We start from the raw sequence: 23,528 nt of genomic DNA, 5'->3' as shown, positions 1-23,528 counted from the left end.
GTAACTCCACATGACTAAAAAATAGTAAAAAGTAGCGACAAAAACTCATTGTTTCTAACTTGTATTCATAAATCATATTATTTCGCTTTTGAATTAAAATGTCAAGTCATTTAATTACAATTTAATATCAATGTCATTTTTTTTCTAAGTTTTAATTTTTGGCACCAGTATTTCTTCGTATCCTAGAAATGTCCTCTCAAAACAATTACAGTTACATATAACCACAGGATCCTAAAACGAATACGTCTTTTAATTAAATTAAATTTGATTATTATGCAATAAATTTGTACAACCTCGTTCCACTACCCATAAAGTCAACAAAAAATAAACTATGAAAGAGGTATTCAAAAATGGACACTGAAGGTAGTATGTAGATCTGAAATATAATAGATTGCATCGTTCGGATATTTTGTATTTGATTGTAAGTTATAAACAATTTTCTTTCGTACAGTTATCAAAATAAGTAATTCAAAGTGTGCCCTCGGCACTGGTCAACTCAATGATCCCTCATTGAGTTGACCAGTGCCGAGGGCACTGGTCAATTACAAATTAATGTTCCCACATTAATTTATAATTATGTTCGATCGCTTAAGCCAGCCAAATGCCAGGTCGTAAGCCCTGGGATGCTCAGACTTCCATCATCTTTCATATATATTAAAAGAAAGATATTTCATATCAAGTTAAGACACCTATGATATCTACATATCCTGTGTGAAAAATTCAGTATGTGATAGAATAAATAATAAAAATATTGTAAAAAATTAATTAATTAATTGTAAAATGTTTGAATGTATATTAAACAAGATATACGAGTGTGTACCATTTTTATTTTTTTATTTTTTCTATCCCAAAAATTGTTATAATTGCTCCACGGTATTCAGTAAGACAATGTATAATTTATTTATTTATTTATGGCATTACTACCTTCTAAAAAAACTAACATACATAGAAATTAGAAATTAAGATAGATAACATCGAAAATAATAATAAATTATTTAAAACAAAAATAACAATAATGAAAAACGAGAAGATAAGTATAAGTAATAAAACAAATGCAAAACTTGGTGAAAAAAAGGTTTAAAAATTAGTACAAATTAGGGAAGCTAATAATCGAAATAAAATTCATATCAAGAGTTCCAAAAAGTCCTCTGTAAATTTTTACTTAAAGATATTAATTGATGAACTAAAATATCAAACAATGGCCCGTAATTTTTGCCATATCTTAGAATCATCGGTTGTATAATTATTCGGTTCGCAGTTGGAGTTACCACGCTTGCACGTTAAGCCGACGTTATAATTATATTTCATACTTTCTATCAAGATTGACAACTAAGAGGTGAAGGAAACGCGAGCAAGTTAGTTAGCTTATCAACTACACAATCGTTACAGTAAAATTATAACTTATCTGGTTTAAACTTTATATAATAAAATAAAACAACTTTGTTGAAACCACTTTTTACTGGTACACTTTTCAACCGGTTTCAAAAAGAACCATGTCATCATCAGGGTTTTTGTACTAATTCTAAATCATTGAAATACTCAAAGTTAGGTTATAGATAAATATAAATAATCCCTTACGATACCAAAAACTTCCACGCACTCCGTACACCATATAAAAAATGTGATTTAAAAATTGAAATTATTGAAACCGGTTGCAAAAAATGTACCAATAAAAAGTGGTTAAAACAAAGTTGTTTTATTTTATAAAGTTTATAAAATGTGCCACAAAGTATCTGCGGAAAAACATTCAAGAAATGTATTAATAAATGATGAAATGAATAAATGAGTGTACTAAATTGTATTTGGTTAGTTAGTTTAATTGTATTTGATTATTTATGACTTATTTACATGTTTATCGACAAAAAACCGAAAATAAAAAAATATGTTAAAATATAAATGGTAAATATAAGTCCCTCTCCAAGCACAAGAGCTAAATGTCTTTATCGGAGAGAATAGAGTGATTAATTTTAAGTTTGTAAAGAAGAAATGTCTAGATAATTAAATTGTAAAAGAAAAACACTTTTTTTACAATTTCATTATGTTTCACCACAAAGTGAATGCCAAAAAAATAAATAAAATATATAGATGATGAAAGAAATTATTAAAAAAAACTCTGGTAGGTATGTATGTATATATTTAAATAAATAAAAAATAAAAAATACACAATCTACTTTCGCAAACACATGTGTGTGACTCGTACATCGATAACAATTATATGTTAGCACAAAGAAACTTTCATTATTCATCGTAATCATACGTTGCGTCGGCTTCGTTCAAGCATTCTCCATAAATGGTAGGGAAAAATATTAAAAGGGGGATTTTTAATATTTTTGATGCAAAGACAAAAGGGGGCTCTGCTCAGTGGAGTGTCTTTTGTCTACTTGTCACAGCAATCGGAAACCCAATACATCAGGGCTCAGGGGATGGGTTCGGGGGGGCCTATGTGACTAAAAGTGCAAAGGCGATTGAACGAACGCGAGGCTAATGAAGAGTCTCAGCTTAAAACTTAAAAAATATACAGCTTTATAATTTTTGGTAAGGATCTTGCATACAATTAAAAGGGTATGATAAATAAAGCTTACTCAAATCTACCACAGATACTGCCCGTGAACGATACGATGTAGGTATCGCATCATAAACCTAAATGTATTATGTTATTTTTTGACATCTCATCAAAGGTAAAGAAGAATATGGAAGTCTGGGCATTTACGGGGCTGACGAGCGTCATAAGCTGGTTTAAGTAATCACTTTACACACGTGTAATATTCACCAATTCTACCCATTATTGACAACCACACTACTCAAATTCTTGGAAGTTCTATATATATGAACCAATTTTGAAACATGATTCTTGAATCACTAGAACTTCACTAGAGACATCTATTGGTGTGATGTAATTGGAGATAATCCAGGTTTTATGAACAAGTATTTGGACACACTCAAAATGTTCTGAATGTATTAATTCCAACATTTGTGTTATGTGGTTGTCAATCATGGGTAGAATGGTGAATGTTACGTGTGTAAAGTGATCATTAAACCAACCTATGACAAATCTTAAGCCCTGTAAATGCCCTGACTTCCAAATTATATTTCATTTAACTGAGATGTCTAAAATGCAATGATGTGATAAGTATAATATGTTAAAAACAGAATAATGCGTGTGGATAATAGGTTGTATTTTAATATTATCCTTCATCTATTCTGAGATGTATTATACAGTAACCATCTGTGGTAGGTTTTAAAAAGCTTTTGGAAAAAAAAGGTGAATGTTGCAAGTATGTTAAATAAACACTTAACCAGCTTAACACGTCATAACCCCTGTAAATACCCTGACTTTTATATTCTTCTACATCAATGATTAAAGAAAACTCTTGTTTTAAACTACTTGAGTTTTATTAAAGACTACATGTTTTAGAAGTTAAACTTCCATCATTCAGGTCTGTGTAATAACTAAAATATAAAATTTTTCTATAAATAAGGAGAAGGGAAAGTTAGGCGAAGGGGATTAGTCAAGGGGCGGAGTTTACAAAACAAAGGAAAAATGGAAAGCAACAGTGAAGAATTTTGAAAGAATATATTATTTAATAAATTATTATTAGAATATAGGTTTTTTTGGATTTCTAAATTTTCTAAATAATTCATAATTTGCCCTTTATGTGGAACAAGGTGTAATAATTTTTATTTATGAGAATGGAATGAGTGATTTGTATTTATTATATGATTTGCAAATTCCGAAAAATAATTACTAACAAGACCGCTTTGATGTTCTTTAATTCTAATCTTTAAATTTCTCGCAGTTTGGCCTATATATATTTTTTATCACAATCTCCACACGAAATTTCATAAATACCACTTTTTTGTAATATATCTATTTTTGATTTTGAGTTGTCGAGGATTTTATGTAAATTATTATTTGTACAATATGCAGGTTGGATATGGGAGGGTAAGATTTTCGAAATAGTTTTAGTTATTGAACCCGTACATGAAAATTTCCGCTAAGATTTATTTTCAATTGAATCATTATTAGAAGCTGAATATTTGTATTTTTTTTTTATTTTTTAACATTTTGTCTATTAGCGCGCTATTATACCCGTTGTTTTATGCTATTAGTTTAATTGTGTTTAATTCATCCATGTTGAGATGCCAAAAATCTATAAAAATATATATTATTTTTCCACTTTTACTCTTTATATCTGATAAGCATATTACAATTCTGATCCCGTAACGAAAATTTAATCTTATTTTATATCTTTTTTCTTAACAATTGTAGGAATCTGATATTTACGTTCGGCAGCGCTTGGGAATATAAATGTATCTTTATCCGTTTAATTTCGTCTGGCGATAAGAAGGGAATCGATCACAGTAATCTTTGTTTTATTGCAACTGAAAGCTAAATAATCACGTTCTGTTTGTATTATTTTTTGACATCTCATCAAAGATGAAGAAGAATACGGAAGTCTGGGCATTTACGGGGCTGACGACCGTCATAGCCTGGTTTAAGTGATCACTTTACACACGTGTAACATTCACCAATTCTACCCATTATTGACAACCACACTACTCTATTTCTTGGAAGCTCTATACCTATATATGAATCAATTTTGAAACATTGTTCTTGAATCACTAGAACTTCACTAGAGACATCTATTGGTGAGATGTAAAGAAGCTTTTTACTAAGCAGAAACTCTTCTATTAGTATGTGAGGTCCGAATCCTGGATTATAATATGAAAATAACTCCTGTAATTGGAGATAATCCAGATTTTGTGAACAAGTATTTGGACACACTCAAAATGTTGTAAACGTTCTGTTTGTATAAAGAAAATTGTTTATTTACTAAGGAAATTATATGTGATACAATTTTAACTACATATTTCCAGAAAAGATTTAAGACAGGATATAGCGTAATATGTTAATTACCATATGGGGTTTGATAATGATGCAGAATGCTTCGAAACACGTGTCATAATTTGTTGGGTTGTGGTCCTGTGGTTAGTGTCGCGGAATCTTGAGTCAGAGTTTCTCGGTTCGAACTCGCTCTACCACAATTTGATACCTATTTCTAATAACGAGCCGCTAGGCTCACAGAACAAGTATGAAATTGAAGCATTTTTTAAATAATAAAAGCACAAATACATTTTTTTTAATTTTAAGAGGATTTAAAAAAAAAGATAATTTACAATTTGTAAGTCGGATTAATTAGAGGGAATAAGAATATATATTTTTAATAATATTTCTTAACTTATTTGTTCCACGTGCCCAAACCATCTCAACACACGTTTCTTCATTTTATCGATAATGCTATTATCAGCCTTGCATTCGTTAAAATCATTATTCAAACCCAACGTTTTGTTGCACATTCGTCTGAGAGAAAGCATTACGACTGCATTCAGTCTACTTTTACGAAAAAATATAAATAAATGACATACGCCACTAATTGAATACATTCACTAGATTATCCCTCCTGTTCCCAACACAGCTTAAAATAAAACATTATTTTTTAGTTAGAAGAAACAAAAATCCACTTAATGCACTATGAACATAATAAGCAAGGTAAATAATAAATTCAATTTCTTGAATTTTTTCGCAGATACTTAATGGCACATTTTATAAACTTTATAAAATAAAACAACTTTGTTTTAACCTAACTAACTTTTTATTGGTACACTTTTTCCAACCGGTTTTGACATCGTAAGGGAAGGGTAAATAACTTTAACCTAACAATGGTGATTTCAATGTTTTAGAATTAGTACATAAACCCTGAAAATGACAAGGTTCTTGTCGAAACCGGTTGAAAAAAAAGTCTCAATAAAAAGTGGTTAAAACAATGTTGTTTTATTTTATAAAGTTAATAAATTCATTTAAAAAAAAAAAAAATTGCATCCATTGGACCTCACATACCAATGCCGGGTTGTAAGCCTTGTTAATGCCTATATTCTTCATCTACATTGAGATACTTGTTATAGCTAATTTTTAAATTGATTATGATTTCACCGCTGTATGTGAAACTACGCCATGAAGAAGGATAAAGTGAACATTTTCAAGCGTTAAAAATATCTGGCGATTCATCTGATATTTTCATTATGGAGTTTCGTCACGTACCACTGCGCTTTATACGAACTCAACAATACAAATAAGGTGTATCAGTTTTATCAGATGCCACCCACGCAGCAGAATACATCCGTTAATTTACTTCGTTCTGCAATATTAAACACCTTCCTTTATAAATATAAATACCCATATCATCTTCCTTGACCAGACTATAATAATCTTAAAAAATTGCATAATTTACATAATAAATTATCATTTTTGTAAGATACTACCATAACCTTACGATGCTAAAAACTTCTGCGTGTAACATTGATATGTGTTTTGTACACCATATGAAAATGTGATGTAAAATCGGGTTAAATTTTAATATTCCTAATTGTTGCCTTAATTGACCACAGTTGAAGTTGACATATCGCTCACTCCTTTCAAGAACGTCATAAATCAAAAAACTTGATTTTTCAGGAGAACGTTTTTTAAGTTTAAAAATATAATACAATATGTTAAAAATAAATATCAAGCCACTTATAGAACTTTTTACTGTGCAATAGATCTTTTTAGGTGAAATCTGAAGGTTTTTTCTCCATTTGAAAAATATTAAGTATATTTAAAAAAATAATTAAACAATACGTTTTCTTCAAAATGCAAAAACAACACTTACTACCCTGTAGCGGGTAAATATTAAGTTGAAAATATGCCGCTTTTGCTGGGATATAGTACATTTTCTGGGCATTCCGAAAACATGCACAACTGAAAATTGACGATTTTTGATTTATGACGTTCTTGAAAGGAGTGAGCGATATATCAATATGACATATCGCTCACTCCTTTCAAGAACGTCATAAATCAAAAATCGTCAATTTTGAGTTGTGCATGTTTTCGTAATGCCCAGAAAATGTACTATATCCCAGCAAAAGAGGCATATTTTTAACTTAATATTTACCCGCTACAGGGCAGAATGTGTTATTTTTGCATTTTGAAGAAAAGGTATTGTTTAATTATTTTTTTAAATATACTGAATATTTTTCAAATGGAAAAAAAATATTCAGGTTTTACCTAAAAAGATTTGTTACACAGTAAAAAGTTAAATAAGTGGCTCGATATTTATTTTTAATACATTGTATTTTATGTTTGAACTTTAAAAACGTTCTCCTGAAAAATCAAGTTTTTTGATTTATGACGTTCTTGAAAGGAGTGAGCGATATATCTCATATGCTTATATCAAATATGTATATCAATTTTGGATTTTTTCACACATTATTTATTTCAGTCCGCCTCCGTAGTGTAATGGTCAGCACGCTCGGCTACCGTTCTGGAGGTCCCGGGTTCGATTCCCAAGGGGGGTAAAATAAATATAAGTGATTTTTTCACTGTGATATTTATTCAATATTACCATGGACTGGTACCTGAAGCGGAGGGCTGATCACCTTTCCTTCATGTGTAAACGATCAAGATAACACTGCGTTTATATGACACAGTGCCCTATGCACCATCGGGGTGCGGATAAGGGTTTTATTTTTATTATTATTTATTTCTGTCGCTGCAAATGAGTAATTTACATAAAAATACTTTTATGTAATACGTAATTATATTACGGAGGACTACAAAAATTCTGAGCCCGTACCTATTATGATTGATCTGATCGTGCCAAGTCTTTTTCCGCTGCCCTCGTTCTGTTCTCCCGCTCACATATACTTTCTTAGTCATTCCGTCGTTATCCATTCGCTCCACATGTCCATACCACATTAAAGAACTCTTCTTAACATTTTCAATTATCCCTAGTTCAACCTCAAATTCCTTTCTGCCTATTAGAGACATAATAAATATATTTTTTAATTGATTCAGCAGTTACTTTGTAGTAATAATATCTTTCCAATAATTTAATTTTTACTTGGTAAATACCACTATTTCTTAAAATCTACTTTGACAGTATTTTGAAATGATGATTTGAATGCATCGAAACACGTCAGCTGTCCAAACTAAAAAACACAGTAAGGGAATTTTTTTATAGTACGATTTTTTTGCATTTTTGGACTAAGTAGATTCTAACTGATTAAACTGATTGTTTTAATTTGTACCAGAAGATGAAAACATCTGTCGTTTTCGAAACTAGTCGTAAAAAAAAATAAAACTCATTAAAGTGGTATATTCAAGTGTTTAATTTAAAAAAATAGATTTTAAGAAACTGTGGTATTCTTAAAACTTAAATTAAAAATTGAATTCGTATTAATGATAACGAAACAATTTGAAAGTAACAAATCTGTAACAGAATGCTTTAGAAAGTTGTGTTAACTAATTAAATTCTCTAAATTCATTACCGCCCTAAAGTTAACTAAATTTCTAATAAACCTCGAATTCTCGAATAAATTGCCATAAATATTTCTTTCATGGCCTTTGAAAATACCAGCGAAGTGAAATATTCCGAAATGATTTAGAATATTTGGAATTATTCTTGGGAAAGGAAGTAATCCTTTAAGCGAGATAACAATTACCTCCTCTTTACTCGAGTCCCTCTTCTACGCATAATGAAACACTGAATAAATAATGAAGGAAGAGCATTTGAAGGCAGGACTTGCTCCCAATGAAAAATTATGATTTTTGAAGTTAAACTTTTTTAGGTCAAATTAGTCTGGATCAGACGAATAATTGAAACGCTATCCCTTCTGTGACTACAACTAGCAGTTGAAAGAAATAAATCATGAAGGAAGAACATTTGAAGGCAGGACGTGTTACCGATGAAAAATTATGATTTTTGAAGATAAACTTTTTTAGGTCAAATTAGCCTGGACAGACGAATAAGTGAAACGATATCCCTTCTGCGACTTCAAATGGCAATTGAAAGGAGAGTGGGACAATTGCTTCTACTCTCTCCGTCGCATACGTCATAGATGGACTGTGTGTTGTGTTAATACGCAGCGTAAGGAACCAAATCCACTCACAAGTAGGCTGTGTGAGAAGCCGCACGTGTTATTCCCGCACTTTAAAAAAAGTGTTTATTGGAATCATTTAAAAATATATATAAATTGATATAAAGAAAGGGATATAAAGCTAAACTAGGGATAATTAAAGATCAAAGAGAATTCTTAAAGGTTGTATGGACATGTGGAGCGAATTCATAATACGAGTATGCCAAAGAAAGTATATGTGGCGAATGTGAGCGAGAGAACAGAACGAGGATGTCCGAGAAATATCTTGGCACGATCAGATCAATAAGAATCTAAAATCTGGTGGTATCAAATGTCTGCAATATCGCAAGGTATGTATGACTAGATTAATGGTTGTGAAGGAAGCGAGGAGTGTACATATGTCAGTATAAAAGAGTGTGGCGTTCCATCCTCTCTACCTACCCCTGTGGAGAATCGGCGTAATGTTAGTAGTAGGAATAATGAATATATTTTTTTTAATCATCATTTTTTCAACTTCTTACCTTTCAATAACTCTTCTTTACAAAAGCATATATTCATTTCGAAGAAAAACTTTTTCAATACGAAAACTGTGTTTTAAGCAAAAAAATCATTCATTCAAACCCTTATTCGCACCCCAATGGTGCATAGGGCACTGCATCATATAAACGCAGTGTTATCTTGATCGTTATCACATGAAGGAAAGGTGATCAGTCCTCCGCTTTAGGTACCAGTCCAGAGTAATATTGATTAAATATTAGAGTGAAAAAATCACCTATATTATTGACCCCCCTGGGAATCGAACCCGAAAGCGAAAAATTTAATTACGTTAAATGTTACCTGGGTTTATAGAAAATTATGTAGTGATTTATAGTGTATATAAATCCAAAAGTAATTCATAAAATTAAAAGAAAAAATACTTAGAGAATCTTAAATATTGCTTAAATGAAATTGAATAAGAATTTATCGTGAAGTTTTACTTAATTTATGGCGAAACCTCAATGATTTTCTAGAAATTTAATTATTACTTCAAAACAAAACCTTCTAGCCTTTTTCTAGATCTAGCCTTTTGAGAGCAACCACAACAATTCAAATTTGGATTGTAGCTTTAGAAATAATATGAAAAGCTCCAAATAATCGATAATTACTACCCTCATAATCCATCACTCAATAAATTCATAGGATGAGAGATTCATTCAATATAATTTGGGGTAGTTTTTTCATGAATTCTTCTTTTGATTAACTTACTAGCGACCTCCATAGGAGTAGATAGAGAGAATTGAATGCCATACATATCCGTATTTGAAAACAATCTTCGCCACTTCCACATTCAAGCACCGATTATTCCGACTCCTGATCTGACTACATTCAACAATTTTTAATATATTATCATGAAAAGTTTTCCTCGGGTTTTCATCTGCTTCAATTACCAATCACGTTTGCCTCATAAATTTGTTGTACATTTATTTCTTCACTCATTCGTTTCATATGCCCAAACCATTTTGCAGAACACTTTTCTCAATTTTACTGATAATCTTTACATTTTTTCCTTATATTCGAACATCTATCATATATATCTGTCTTAGAAAACAACTTTATAGTTTTTTCGACATGATTTTTATTTGACCAGCCTGTCAAATAAAACTTACGTGAAAAAAACTACATACTTATATTCATTACAATGAAGTCCCACCAAGAAATGTCAGTACAAAACTTAAATATATCTATCATTCAAATAAAATGCTTTGCAGGTAATATAGAAGTGATTGTCCTGACGAAGGGCGCTTGTGCACTACACGGAATTCAACTGTCCGGCAGTCTAGCTAGCATGATAAAACGGATGATTGGCTTGTGCTTTTGGCCGTCTTTCTTCGGATCGTTGCGCTTAATCGATGCGTGTAAATTCGATCAGGCTTAACTGTCGTAGTTGCTTTTATGTAAAAAAAAACTGGACTGCCGGACGGTAAAATTCCGTGCAGTGCACAAGCGCTCAAAGAATCGAGTACGTCTCGAAACCGGTAGATAAAAATCTCTATGAGTGCGTATATACTAACATAACTTCCATTTTTTTTTAAAGTAAAAATATCATACTCGAAATATTACATTATTCTTTTCACGCACAAACCAGACTTACAATACAATATTTTTCAACCTATATTCTTGTAAATATTTTTTTTATACAAGACGCGTGTAGGTTAGGACAGAAATATATTGTCCTCGTTCTCAGAAATGCTCTCCTTCAACCCGCTTAGTTACCCTGACCCGAAGAGAAAAATCGACAGCGGAAAGTATGGACCAAGAGGTGTGCTAAGGGGGCTAGGGGGTTGAAATATGTCGCAGGTCACATGACCTCGTTACGTGCGACACCAGTCCTCCCCTATTGCCGAAGATAACCTCTCTCCTAACAGATCTTATGGGAGAAAATAAAACAGCCGTAAACTTTGCCGCCTTATTGCCTGAATTTCGAAAACCTATATTTTGGCATTTAATATTTTGAGCTTGAACAAATAAAACTACTCCGTTTTGTACCACTTTTTACTATGTTGAAAAAAATAATTTAGATCATTTGAATAGTGCCATTTTCATAAAATACTACCTCAAGGGCGCTTATAAAGAAATGGATAATAATAATACAAGGATGATGATGATAATGAAACCCAAAAATAAATATAATAAAACGTCTTATTATTGGTACTTTTCTGCAACCGGTTTCGACAAGAACCTTGACATCATCAGGTTTAACATGTATGTATGTATATTTACATATTCAACCCTGATAATGACAAGGTTCTTTTCTGAACCGGTTGGAGAAAAGTACCAATAGAAAGTGGTTAAAAACAAAGTAGTTTTATTTAACTAAATTAACAAAATGTGCCACAAAGTAAATATGCATAAAACATTCACGAAATTGTAAATCATATTTTGACTGGTAAAAATACAATCATTAGTAAAAACTCATACTCATCTTCACACGGTAAAATATTGGGAAATTTCTTAAAATGAGTTACATAAAAAGTTATGGTTTTTGAAAAAGACGAGTGTATATCTAGCAATAAAATGTTCCCGCCTCCGTAGTGTAATGGTTAGCATGTTTGGCTACCGTGCTAGAGGCCCCGGGTTTGATTACCAAGGGGGGTGAAAATCAATATATAAGCGATTTTCATTTAAGATGATTTTGCCCTGATCTGTCACCTGAAGCGAAAGAGTGATCATGTAAGTAACGATCAAGAATAACACTATGTCAATATAATGCAGTACCTTATGCACCATCGGGTGCAGATAAGGGTTGGAAGAAGAAATATTAGTAAATAAGGAACTTTCAGAATAGGTAGATTACTACTAATACAACTACCATCACGCCGTTTCACTGCAGCGGTGGGCAGAGAGGATGGAACTTCACACCCGTTTGTCCTGACAAACTCTAGTTTTCTTCACATCTATAAATCCAGTCATACATACCCTTCGGTTACGTTGACTTTTGTCAAGATCAGATTTTAGGTTAAGATTTGGTTTAGGTAAGATTAGCTAAGCTTTATGTACAATAAAATTTAAGGTGAAAACTTTTGGAATACATTTTATTGAAGGTGAGGTTTACTTTATTTCAAAAGGCAAGGGGCAGACGGTTTTAAGAATTTCAAAATAACATAATGATGATCAAATTTTAAGCGTCCATAGTAAAACGATTTCCCATCAATGAAAATGTGCCACTTTTCCGAAACACCAAGGAAATTCGGGCGGAAATTTATTTCTCAATATTCAGCAGATTATATTATGTAATTATAAAGCTAAATGGAGGAGACACTTGAATAATAATTGACGAGTCCCCCAGCCCCTTTTCTAAACGATTCTTGTTTTGAGAAACTTTGTGAATGGTAATGATAATAGCACTTGAAGATTTTGCAAAGGGTTGGCTGATTCAGAATCATTAGTTTAATTTTGTCAAATGAATAATTTTAACCCTGTTAATAAATTGATAATAAACTATTCACAGAATTTCACTGCTTAAAGTTACCATTAAGATTTCCAGGAGTGATCAGGTCTTTGAGAACAGTGTCCGTCGATGGTTGCTTAGCATTGGAAGGGACAAGGTAGAAAGTGAATTAATTAAAGTCCAGGTGTAATTATCTTTTTGAAAAACCTTTAAACTGTTAATTATTTTTGTATCTCCTGTTTGTTATGTTTATAATCTAATAATTAAAAAAATATATTATTAAAAAATAAAAATAATAATATAAAAATTGTATTAACACGTTAGTATTCGGCTCAACACAGGCCATGCCTGAAAAGCCGTAATACATATAATAAATGTATATATAAAATGAATATGTATATTTGAATGTATCTTTGTATTATGAAAAATAAATAAATAAAATTAAAATGAATAAAAAGTGTCAAGAAAGAATGGAGAGTCAAATTGACAGAACCCAATCAATTTTGGCAGCAGAATTGATTATCAGAATGCCAAAATATTCACATATCGCTCACTCCTTTCAACAACGTCATTTATCAACAAAAAAAATGATTTTTCAGGAGATCGCTTTTAAAGTTAAAAAATATAATAAATATTACTCGTTACTACCATAGCTATGCAGACGTGTAGTATTGTTTTCACGCTGGTGTAGTGATTTGTCCTGACGAAGAGACGAGTACCGATACCGGTGGACTAAAATCTCATTAAGTGGTTATATACTGGAAGTCGTCGTGGCCTTGTTGACGCTCGACTGGGAAATTGGCGTCCCTGGTTCGATTCTCGCCAATTGCACAACAAATTCAAAAAAGTTTTTTTGTCATTTAGTCTCGGTGTTTGTGATGCATTTTTCACATTAACCTTCTTTGTCCTTACTATCCTACCTGCAGACAAACCTCTGAAAGTAATGCGTTTGCGTGTTATTCCTTTAAAATAAAATAAAAGAAAATAACATTACTAACATTTTTGTAAATAAAAATTTAGGTTATAATAAATTGATTTAATTGGAATTGTGTTAAGGTTCGTTTACCCTAAACAGATCACGAGTCCCATTTGTTTCCCTATAAATTTCTAAATCCAATGTGCTTTGGCGGAGCGTTTGTAGTTCTTGCCCGGATATTAGGGTGAGTGGCTTCCCTCCCTCGCGGCCCAGTGGTAGTGGAGTATACAGAACAGAGCACCGGTTCGCAGTCCTGTCACGTCCGCATCCAATTTGTGTCGCAGGTATCCGTGGCCGAAGTTGGTTCTCAACTTCGCGTCATGGAAAATAAAATGTAGCGAACTTTGGCGTACGGCGGGAAAATAGACGACCAAATTCGACATGGAAAGCTTCTGCTCTGAGCTATGGAGTACTATTGCGGTGGTGCCCAAACTTTTTATCAACACAAACCGGTCAGCGTTTGATCATTTTACAGCGGCCCTCTAAGGGAGGGAGGGGCATTGATTGTTTATATTTAAGATTTTTTTGTTTTATAATTTTATCTTTAGTTAAATTTTTACTTAGTAAATACTACTATTTTTTCAAATCTATTGTGACTTTAGCTTCTTAAAATGATTGTCATAATATTCAAACCCCGAATAGTACGTTTCACAACAGATTTCAAGATGTGGTGATATTTAACAAGTAAAATTTAAATTAAAAACGGATAGATATTACCAGAAAGTGACTGCCGAATTAATTACTGAAATTAATAATTTTAATTTACTTTATGCAGCAGAAAGAAGATATGATTCGAAGGGATGGCCTAAGTGACGTTGTCCATGACAGAAGGACCTACAACCTGAAGATGAAGAGAGTTGATCCCAACAGTTTACAAATACGATAAGGTGCGATGGAGTGAGGAAGAAGAAGGTGAAAAAACCTGAGGACTCAAGTAGATCCTTAAATGGACAGCAGACCTACCAAACCGTCAAGTTTACAACAGTGACGTAACGGACGCTATAAAAGCCCGTACACACTTGCAAATGCTTTCTTTTTCACCTACCCACTCGACCAACTGCATCCAGAGCCAAGACCTTCGCGCAGCAAAAATTATTCTTAACTTAATTCGGTGGCTTTCATTTTTTAGTTAGTTTTAGATTCCCTAGCTTTTAATAACATTTATTATTTAAATAAATAAACAGTGTAATTTTTTTGATATCTCGTCAAATGTGAATAAGAATGTGGAAGTCTGAGCATTTACGGGGCTGAGGACCGTCATAGGCTGGTTAAAGTGATCACTTTACACACGTGTAATCATCAAATATGAAGAAGAATATGGAAGTCTGGGCATTAACAGCCTATGACGGTCGTCGGCCCCGTAAATGCCCAGACTTTCATATTCTTCTTCATATTTCATGAATAATATGAAAATAACCCCTATTATTGGAGGTAATCCAGATTTTTTGAGCAAGTATTGGGACACACTCAATATGTTGTTTATAAACAGTGTTCTATAAGCAAGTAAGTACGACTTTCATTGCTAAGCTTACTTCTGATGAGTACAAAGAACGGGGTATTCACGTATCATCATACAATACCAGCACCTCATCTGGTGACCTCGAATACTTCACCTAAATTCAATCCTCGCACTGGTATCAATTCACGGCCTAGGGGTTGGGGACCACTGTACTATTGGATAACTCGGAAAACAGGAACATTTTCAAATTTTCAGGAATAACGTGGTGATCTCTCCTTTCAGTTGGGCGGGAAAAGTTTTATTAATGGGTTAATGAATTCACTGGAGAGACACGTGGAAATTTTTATGATTTTACTCGAAATATTTTCAAAACTTTGGCGAGGAAGTTTTCGAAACTCATCTCTTAAGTCGATATTTTTCATCTAATGACATTGAAATTTCTACACTGGATGGTAAAATTAAAAGTATCATTAAACTTTTTGACCGAAATCACCATAAGTATACATATATTGAACATATGATGGAACTGACTGCTTTTTCTTGAATATTTATCCTGATGATGACAAGGTTTTTGTCGAAAACGGTTGGAAAAAATGTACCAATAAAAAGAGGTTAAAATATTTATTTTGTAAAGATTAACTGACTTCTATTTTTAAAAAAATAAGTAACTATTCTTATTACGATTAACATATATGCTGGATTTAGATCTTTATTTTAACGTTTAAATTAAAACACAACAATATTAAGTAAATGTATATGTATTATGTAAAGACAAATATGCGGCAAAATAATGTATGATGGATATTCGAGTGGTGATATATGGAAATAAAGCAAGGTTGAGATAAGCATTATCCATAAAATAATGAAATGTGTGTTTTGAAGGCATAGCCTAGGTTACGTTATTCATAAAAAAGGACCTACAACTTGAGAACGAGGAAAGCTGACCTGAATAGTCTACAAAGACGATAAGTTAGGGTGATTTTTTTTAATGATTCGCCCAGTTACGCCATATTCAAACGAATGACATTCGTTTGAAAATGCCATATCTAGGCGAAACAACTGTCACAATATTTATTTTATGTGTTTTTAATAAAATACAACTTAGACTCAAACAAAAAGTAAACTCAAAAAATCTGTGTTTGATTTAAAAATTAATTCATAAATTAAAATGGAGTTCTACAAATTAAACGCCAAATCAAAAAATGAGTTTTTTTTCATTAAACACGACTAGTTACAAAAACCAACAGATGTTTACTTCTACAGGTGAAAGATAAAAACTAGTCGTGTTTATTGAAATAAAACACATTGAGTGGTATAATACAAGTGTTTATTTTTCTTTAAATAATCAACATGTCATTCCAAAAATTTAATGCCGAATCAATGAATAATATAAGTTGGGATGAAACCAGGAAGAAAAAGTGTTCATCATCATCTTCTAAAGGCAGCGCCTTGTTGTGTCAGCCACTTGTCTCTGTCAGTCGCCATCCTCTTGAGCTGCGAATAGGAGGAGACGTCCATGAGCCGCTTCAAATCCTGGAAGTATGAAGTTCTTGGGCGGCCTCTTGTTCGTTTTCCCAAGATTCTTCCTTCGAAGATGTTGCTAAGAAAGGTGCTATGTCTAATTGAGTGCCCTATTAGCTTGGCCTTCCTCTTCAAAATATGATTTATAAGCTCTCTTCTTTCTTTTACGTCCTGCAACACCTTTTCGTTGGACTTCCTTACGACCCATGATGTTTTGGTCATCTTCCTCCAAACCCACATCTCAAATGGTTCAAGCCGGTCTTTTTCGTACTTTTGGATGGTCCAGGTTTCACATCCATACAACAAAACACTCCAAACAAAAGCCTTTATGAATCCTTTTCTTACTTCAATTTTTTAAATGTTTGTTTGATAGGAGGCTGTACTTTTTCATAAAAGTTTGCTTGGCTAGCGTTATCCTCTTTTTTATGTCTAGGGTACATTTATTGTTATATGTTAGCGTGCTACCCAGATAACAGAATTGATCCAACTGTTGAATTACTCTATTTCCGAGAAGTATTGTTGGATGGAGGTCAGATTGCTCTTTTTCAACGATCATTGATTTTGTTTTGGCGGCATTAATTTTCAAATGGAACTTATCCAGAGCATTAGAGAGAGTGTTTAACATGTGGTTCATGTCACTCTCGTCCTCTGCTATCAGGGCGATGTCATCAGCGAATCTTATACAATGTATTTGTTGACCGTTTATTTTTACTCCATTTGTTTTTTCCTTCAACTCTTCAATGGCCTCCTCTATGAACAAATTGAATAGATAGGGTGACAGCGGACAACCCTGTCTCACACCTTTTCTTATCTTGGCTTCTTTTGAGGAACCATTAATATCTATGAGAGTGGATTGGTCCTTGTACAATTTGAAGATGGTTCTTCTGTCCTTCCAATCAATTCCTCTTTTCTTCATGACTTTAAACAAGAGGTACCAATCCACAAGTTGGGATGAAACCAGGGAGAAAAAGTGTTATAAACCCACAAATTTAAGTGTTTTTCCCGAAGTCTAATCTATGACACTAATTTGGCCACCCGCTGTACTTTTCTTTCATAGTAGGTACGTACGCGTATATAGTAGAAACTTTATGATCAAGATGAAAGAATTTCTTGAATGTTTTTCGCAGATACTTTGTGGCACATTTTATAATATCTTTATAAAATTAACTAACCATATTTTCACCACTTGTTTTTTACAAAGATAAGATGAAAAAATAAGTGCTGAAAACAAAGTTAATTAATTTTATAAAGATAAGATGAAAGAACTCTTAAGCTAAAAATTCTTGACTTACCTTCGTGCGGCGATTCCTCCTCGTGACGACACAGCCCCCCGGAGCAGGGGGCCAGCTGCAGGGCTTTGCCCACGCAGCCCCCCTCGCCCCCGGGCCCCACGCACTGGCGCCTCCTGCTCTGGCGACAGTCCCTTCCGCACCGGGACCACTCCGACCATGGACTCCAGCGGCCACCTGTCACCGCCCCTAAAGAGAAGAAAACTTTGTTGTATACTTAAAAAATTTAACGATATATTGTATATTATTAAAAAAAGACTGAATTTTTGTAGCCCGTATTAATTTAAGAGTACCTCAAAGACGTACGCGTTCTACTCACCTTCTTCATGTACCAAAGTGCAACAAAGTATTTTTACAAAATACCACCCTAAACAGAATCATGGACACTTACAACAAGACATTTAGTGACATTGATCGTTTTGGAAAAAGCATAGCTACAATAAAAAAGAGGTTAGTAGAAAGTTGTCATACTCTGTTTACTCTCCACCAATAACCTAGTTATGTTATGGGTGGGGGGTGAACGGTGCGTGACTATTTTTTTTCTGTATATGTAATGTATATGTATGTATATGTGTATATGTATGTATATATATATATATATATATGTATGTATATGTGTATGTATGCGTATGTACATATATGTATGTATGTATATTTATAAATATATTCTTATTTTTAAACTTCTTACCGAGAAAATAAATCCTAAAACCACCCTCATTAATTCCTGTCCTCTCCTTCTCCTTCCTGCTAAATCTATTATTTTATACCGTTCCCTTTTTTTTAAATCTCAGATTGTTTTTTGATAGTTTAATAACATAAATGTGGAATTGTTCAATTGGCTTTTTTTAACGTAACTGTTTTTTTTAATGTAATGTAATGTTTATAATTGTTAATGTAACTATTGTTTACTATATAATATTTTTAATATGTAAAACTGTACAATTCCCGAACAAATAAAATAAAATAAAATAAATATTAGTTGTTTTATAAGATAACTTAAGAAATTATACAACATTTTGAGTCAGTCCAAATACTTGTTCACAAAATCTGGATTATCTCCAATTACAGGAGTTATTATATCTCATCAAAGATGAAAAAGAATATGGATATGTTACACGTGTGTAAAGTGATCACTTAAACCAGCCTATGACTGTCGTCAGCCCCGTAAATGCCCAGACTTCCATATTCTTCTTCATCTTTGATGAGATATCAAAAAATAATAAGAAATAATAAATAAAAAAAAATAGCAGTTGTTGAAGATGCATTGAAATGTTTATTTTTTAATTAGTTACCGTTGTGACACGGCAGGCAGTCCTCGGAGCGCTGCACGGCGGGGCCGCTGCAGGGCTGCCCGCCGTTGAGGGGCTGGGGGTTGGTGCAGGAGCGGGTGCGCCTCTCCCCCTCCGCGCCCTGCCCGGGACAGCGGCACTCCGACCACGCGGACCAGGAACTCCAGCCGCCGTTCACTGGACAACCATAGCGAAATTTGAAATCTGCTATTAAGAATTTTCCATGAGGAGTTCACAGGAGTTCAAGAATTAACAATAAATATGGGAGTCGAACACTGCAATATATCGTTCCGAACATTTTTAATTTGTTGCCGACCGATGTTAGAGGTCAAAATAAAGTATGGAACAAAGGCAAAATAAAGGAATGGTAAATGATCAAGAGTTAATTTTATGAAAATTGTAAAATTTTTACATTCTTAATTTTTTTCTCTTTTTTGTGTCTATATTAGGCTAAAATCGTTAAAAACAATAAAAATGTATTAAAAAAGAACTCCACCGACAAGACACAGAAGGTGGCTTGGTGGGTCACTGCAAAAAAAAGTTACAAATATGTATTAATTGTGATTTAAATAAATGTATACAGAAAAATAAAATAAAAAATAAAAAATAAAAACTAATGTACGTACGATGAGTAGTCTGATGGATGGAAGAACTTCTTGAAGAAATGCATGTTAATTAGTGATTTTCTACTATCATATTTCTGATTTCGTAAATTATATTTAATAAAAACTTAAATCTGACATAAAATATAATTCATGAAATAAGAAATATGATAAAATTGATGTGAGAGTAGAATATAACTAATAAACATGAATTCCTTCAAGTTCTTCCATCCATCAGACTATAATCATTTGGTATTTTCCACATTGGTGACTGATGATACAATCACCAAATTAGTATCACCAGTCTGATGATATCAGCAACGTCAAAACCCGTCCACTGGTCAAATGATATAAAAGTATTTTACAGTTTTTTTAAATCTTAATGCATTATTGTTGTTTTTCATATCGTTCACTCCTTTCAACAACGTCATATTTCAAAAATCGTCAATTTTCAATTGTGCATGTTTTTGGAATGCCCAGAAATTGCACTATATCCCAGCAAAAGCGGCACATTTTTAACTTAATATTTACCCGCTTCAGGGCAGAATGTGATGTTTTTGCATTTTGAAGGAAAGGTATTGTTTAAGTATTTTTTTTTAAATATCCTAAATATTTTTCAAATGGAGAAAAAACAATCAGGTTTTGCCTAAAAAATCTGTTGCACAGTAAAAAAATGCACAGTTCATTAAGTGACTTGATATTTATTTTTAATACATTTCATTATATTTTTAAACTTTAAAAACGTTCTCCTAAATAATCAAGTTTTTTGATATACCATATGACCTTCTTGAAAGGAGTGAGCGATATGTATACTAATGCATAGGCTTTGCTTTTGTGATTTTTTTTGTTCATATTTTAGACAATATATTATATTAACATGTATTCGTATATACCATTAAATGATGATAACAAAATTGGAATAGGAAAACATTAAGTAAATAATTTACCATAGACAGTTAGCAGGGCGGGCTCTGATATTCTTTTTCCGGCAGCGTTTTCAGAGACGCAGCTATAATTTCCCATATCCTGAAACAATAAATATTTCGTAAATCAAGGTGTCACATAAAAATATAAAAAATTCAGGCTACGAGAAGGAAAATCAAATAGAACTACATTATCTTCATCGCTTGGTTATAGTGTTCAGAAAGAAGAAAATTTAGAGAGACATATTTACCCTCAAAACTCAAAACAGTTCTGTTAAATAGATTTATATTATCCACTGACACTTGATGGAATTGCATTTTAATATATTATTAGATTAAAACCAATATTTTTAGCTTTTCCACTTTATTTTTATTTGATCGGCGACCGGGTTTCGTCGTTACCGACATCATCAGATGATGATGTCGGTAACGACGAAACCCGGTCGCTGGTCAAATAAAAATAAAGTGGAAAAGCTAAAAATATTGGTTTTATATTCTCAATATTATTAATATTTAAAGCATTTACTTTGTGGTTAGTCATTTTTACTTATTTATTTTTTTACAAAAATGTTAATAAAATTAGTATATAACCACTCACCGAGATTTTTACGTCTACCGGTTTCGAGACGTACCCGTCTCTTCGTCAGGACAATCACTAACACAGCATGCAAACAATACTACCCTTCACCACCATAGCACCATTTACACACTCAAAACTACACAAAATGTCTAACACATGCGATTTTTGGTCGACCCTAAGACCAATATTGGTTTTAATCTAATAATATACAGTTCTGTTTCTCAACAATTTTACCGATAAGTAAAAAATGGATAATTGATTAAGCCCCAATTCCGTAAAATACTTCCTTAAAGGCAAGCGCTTGAATGTATTGGTGTATTATTAATGTGAATGTATTGGGGAAAAGAAGACAGTGGAAATGATTCAGCAAACAAATGTGATTTTAGTATTTTTCTCTTAAGATCTTTAAAAGTTTATCTCACTCTTACTCTTTATAACTACTGGTTTAAGAAAATTCCATGCTAAAAGTATGCTCGCTAAATTTAGTATGCTGGTTGCGACCTGATAAGATCACTTTTCCTAAAGCAGTTGTTATAACCGATCGAATCAACTAATTTGTTTGGAACAAACTGATCTTTTAGATGTATTACATTAACTACTTTTATGCTATCATACGATTGAATTATCGATAAAAGCGCTTCCGCAAGGGTAGGCAGAGAAAATACGCCACACCATCTTCCTTAACAGACCATCTTCGCCTCTTCCGATAATTCTCTTTCTTATCCTATCCTAACTACTTTCAAGTATCTGAAATACTTGTACTACTATATACTACTATCATCACGCCGTTTCTCCGCAAGGGTAGGCAGAGAGGATGGAACGCCGCACTCTTCTAACCTGACAAACACTCCTAGCCTCCTCCACATCTATACATCTAGTCATACATGCCCTCCGATTACGCAGACTTTTGATACCGCCAGATTATAGGTTCTGATTGATCATAAATACAAGTTTTCCTCTGTCTTTTTCTGCTATTTTATGGATTGATCACATCAAATATCTGTCATTCTCACCTGCAGAGTGGCTTGAGATACAAGAATATGGCCCTCGGCTGACAATAGCAGTGTCGAGCTGGATCCGGGCACCAGCGGAATGCCGTTCTTCATCCAGTACAGCTGTGGAGTGGGTTCCCCAGCCGGCCCGGAACATCTGAGAGACGTCTGGCCGTACAGCTCGACGCTGGTGGATAAGGGAGGTGACAAAAACTGCTTGCGCAGATCTGCAACAAGAGAGAGAATATTTGGATTAGTTATACATTATACCGCCTCCGTAGTGTAATGGTCAGCACGCTCGGCTGCCGTTTTGGAGGTCCCGGGTTCGATTCCCAAGGGGGGTAAAATAAATATAAGTGATTTTTTCACTGTAATATTTATTCAAAATTACCATGGACTGGTACCTGAGCGGAGAGCTGATCACCTTTCCTTCATGTATAAACGATCAAGATGACACTGCGTTTATTTGACACAGTGCCCTATGCACCATTAGGGTGCGGATAAAGATTTTATTATATACATTATATAAAACAAAATATGCAATAATCTGGGTTTTTCCACTAATGAGTTACGTATAATTCCATATAAATATTTTTTTTCAATGACAAATATGTTGTGTATGGTAATCAGAACGTAGTACTCTGAAAGAAATGCGATTGTTGTATCTATGTACAATATTTTTGGTCTGTCCAAATCATTTGGATTATCCACACATAAGTATTTTTATCGACATCACAATTTAGATGAAGAAGAATATATAAGCCTGCATATTCAGAAGGCTAACGATCTACCCCAGGTCAACGGTAAAGGTCTCTTAAAAAAACTTACTTAACTCTATCATAGATTTATAATTTGACTAGATAATTTATTCACAACATTTTGAGTGTGTTCAAATACTTTTTACTGTTCACAAATCTGGATTATCTCCAATCATAGGAGTTATTTTCCATATGGAAATCTGAGCATTTACGGATCATAAAGTAATCACTTGTAACATTTACAAATTCTACCAATGAT

At 32.9% G+C, this 23,528-nt stretch overlaps 1 protein-coding gene across 1 annotated transcript in view; it reads right to left on the bottom strand.

Annotated features, from left to right (window-relative positions):
• The window catches only part of LOC148301868 (netrin receptor UNC5B-like), a 47,640-nt gene extending 24,901 nt beyond the window's left edge, over positions 1-22,739 (bottom strand). The window contains exons 1-4 of the mRNA XM_088272575.1: positions 22,533-22,739; positions 20,964-21,042; positions 19,418-19,591; positions 18,129-18,314 (exon numbers count right to left, since the gene is read on the bottom strand). Of these exons, the coding sequence (XP_088128701.1) occupies positions 18,129-18,314; positions 19,418-19,591; positions 20,964-21,042; positions 22,533-22,625 (532 nt within the window). The 5' untranslated portion in view covers positions 22,626-22,739. The remainder of the gene's footprint in view (positions 1-18,128; positions 18,315-19,417; positions 19,592-20,963; positions 21,043-22,532) is intronic.
• Between the last annotated feature and the right edge of the window lie 789 nt (positions 22,740-23,528).

The sequence above is a fragment of the Brachycentrus maculatus genome, unplaced genomic scaffold (genome assembly GCF_059751285.1).
Source record: "Brachycentrus maculatus isolate JH-2025_06_01 unplaced genomic scaffold, ASM5975128v1 h1tg000510l, whole genome shotgun sequence".
Classification (NCBI taxonomy): Eukaryota; Metazoa; Arthropoda; class Insecta; order Trichoptera; family Brachycentridae; genus Brachycentrus; species Brachycentrus maculatus.
Note: the sequence above shows the minus strand (reverse complement) of the source record. Positions and strands in the feature narration are given on the sequence as shown.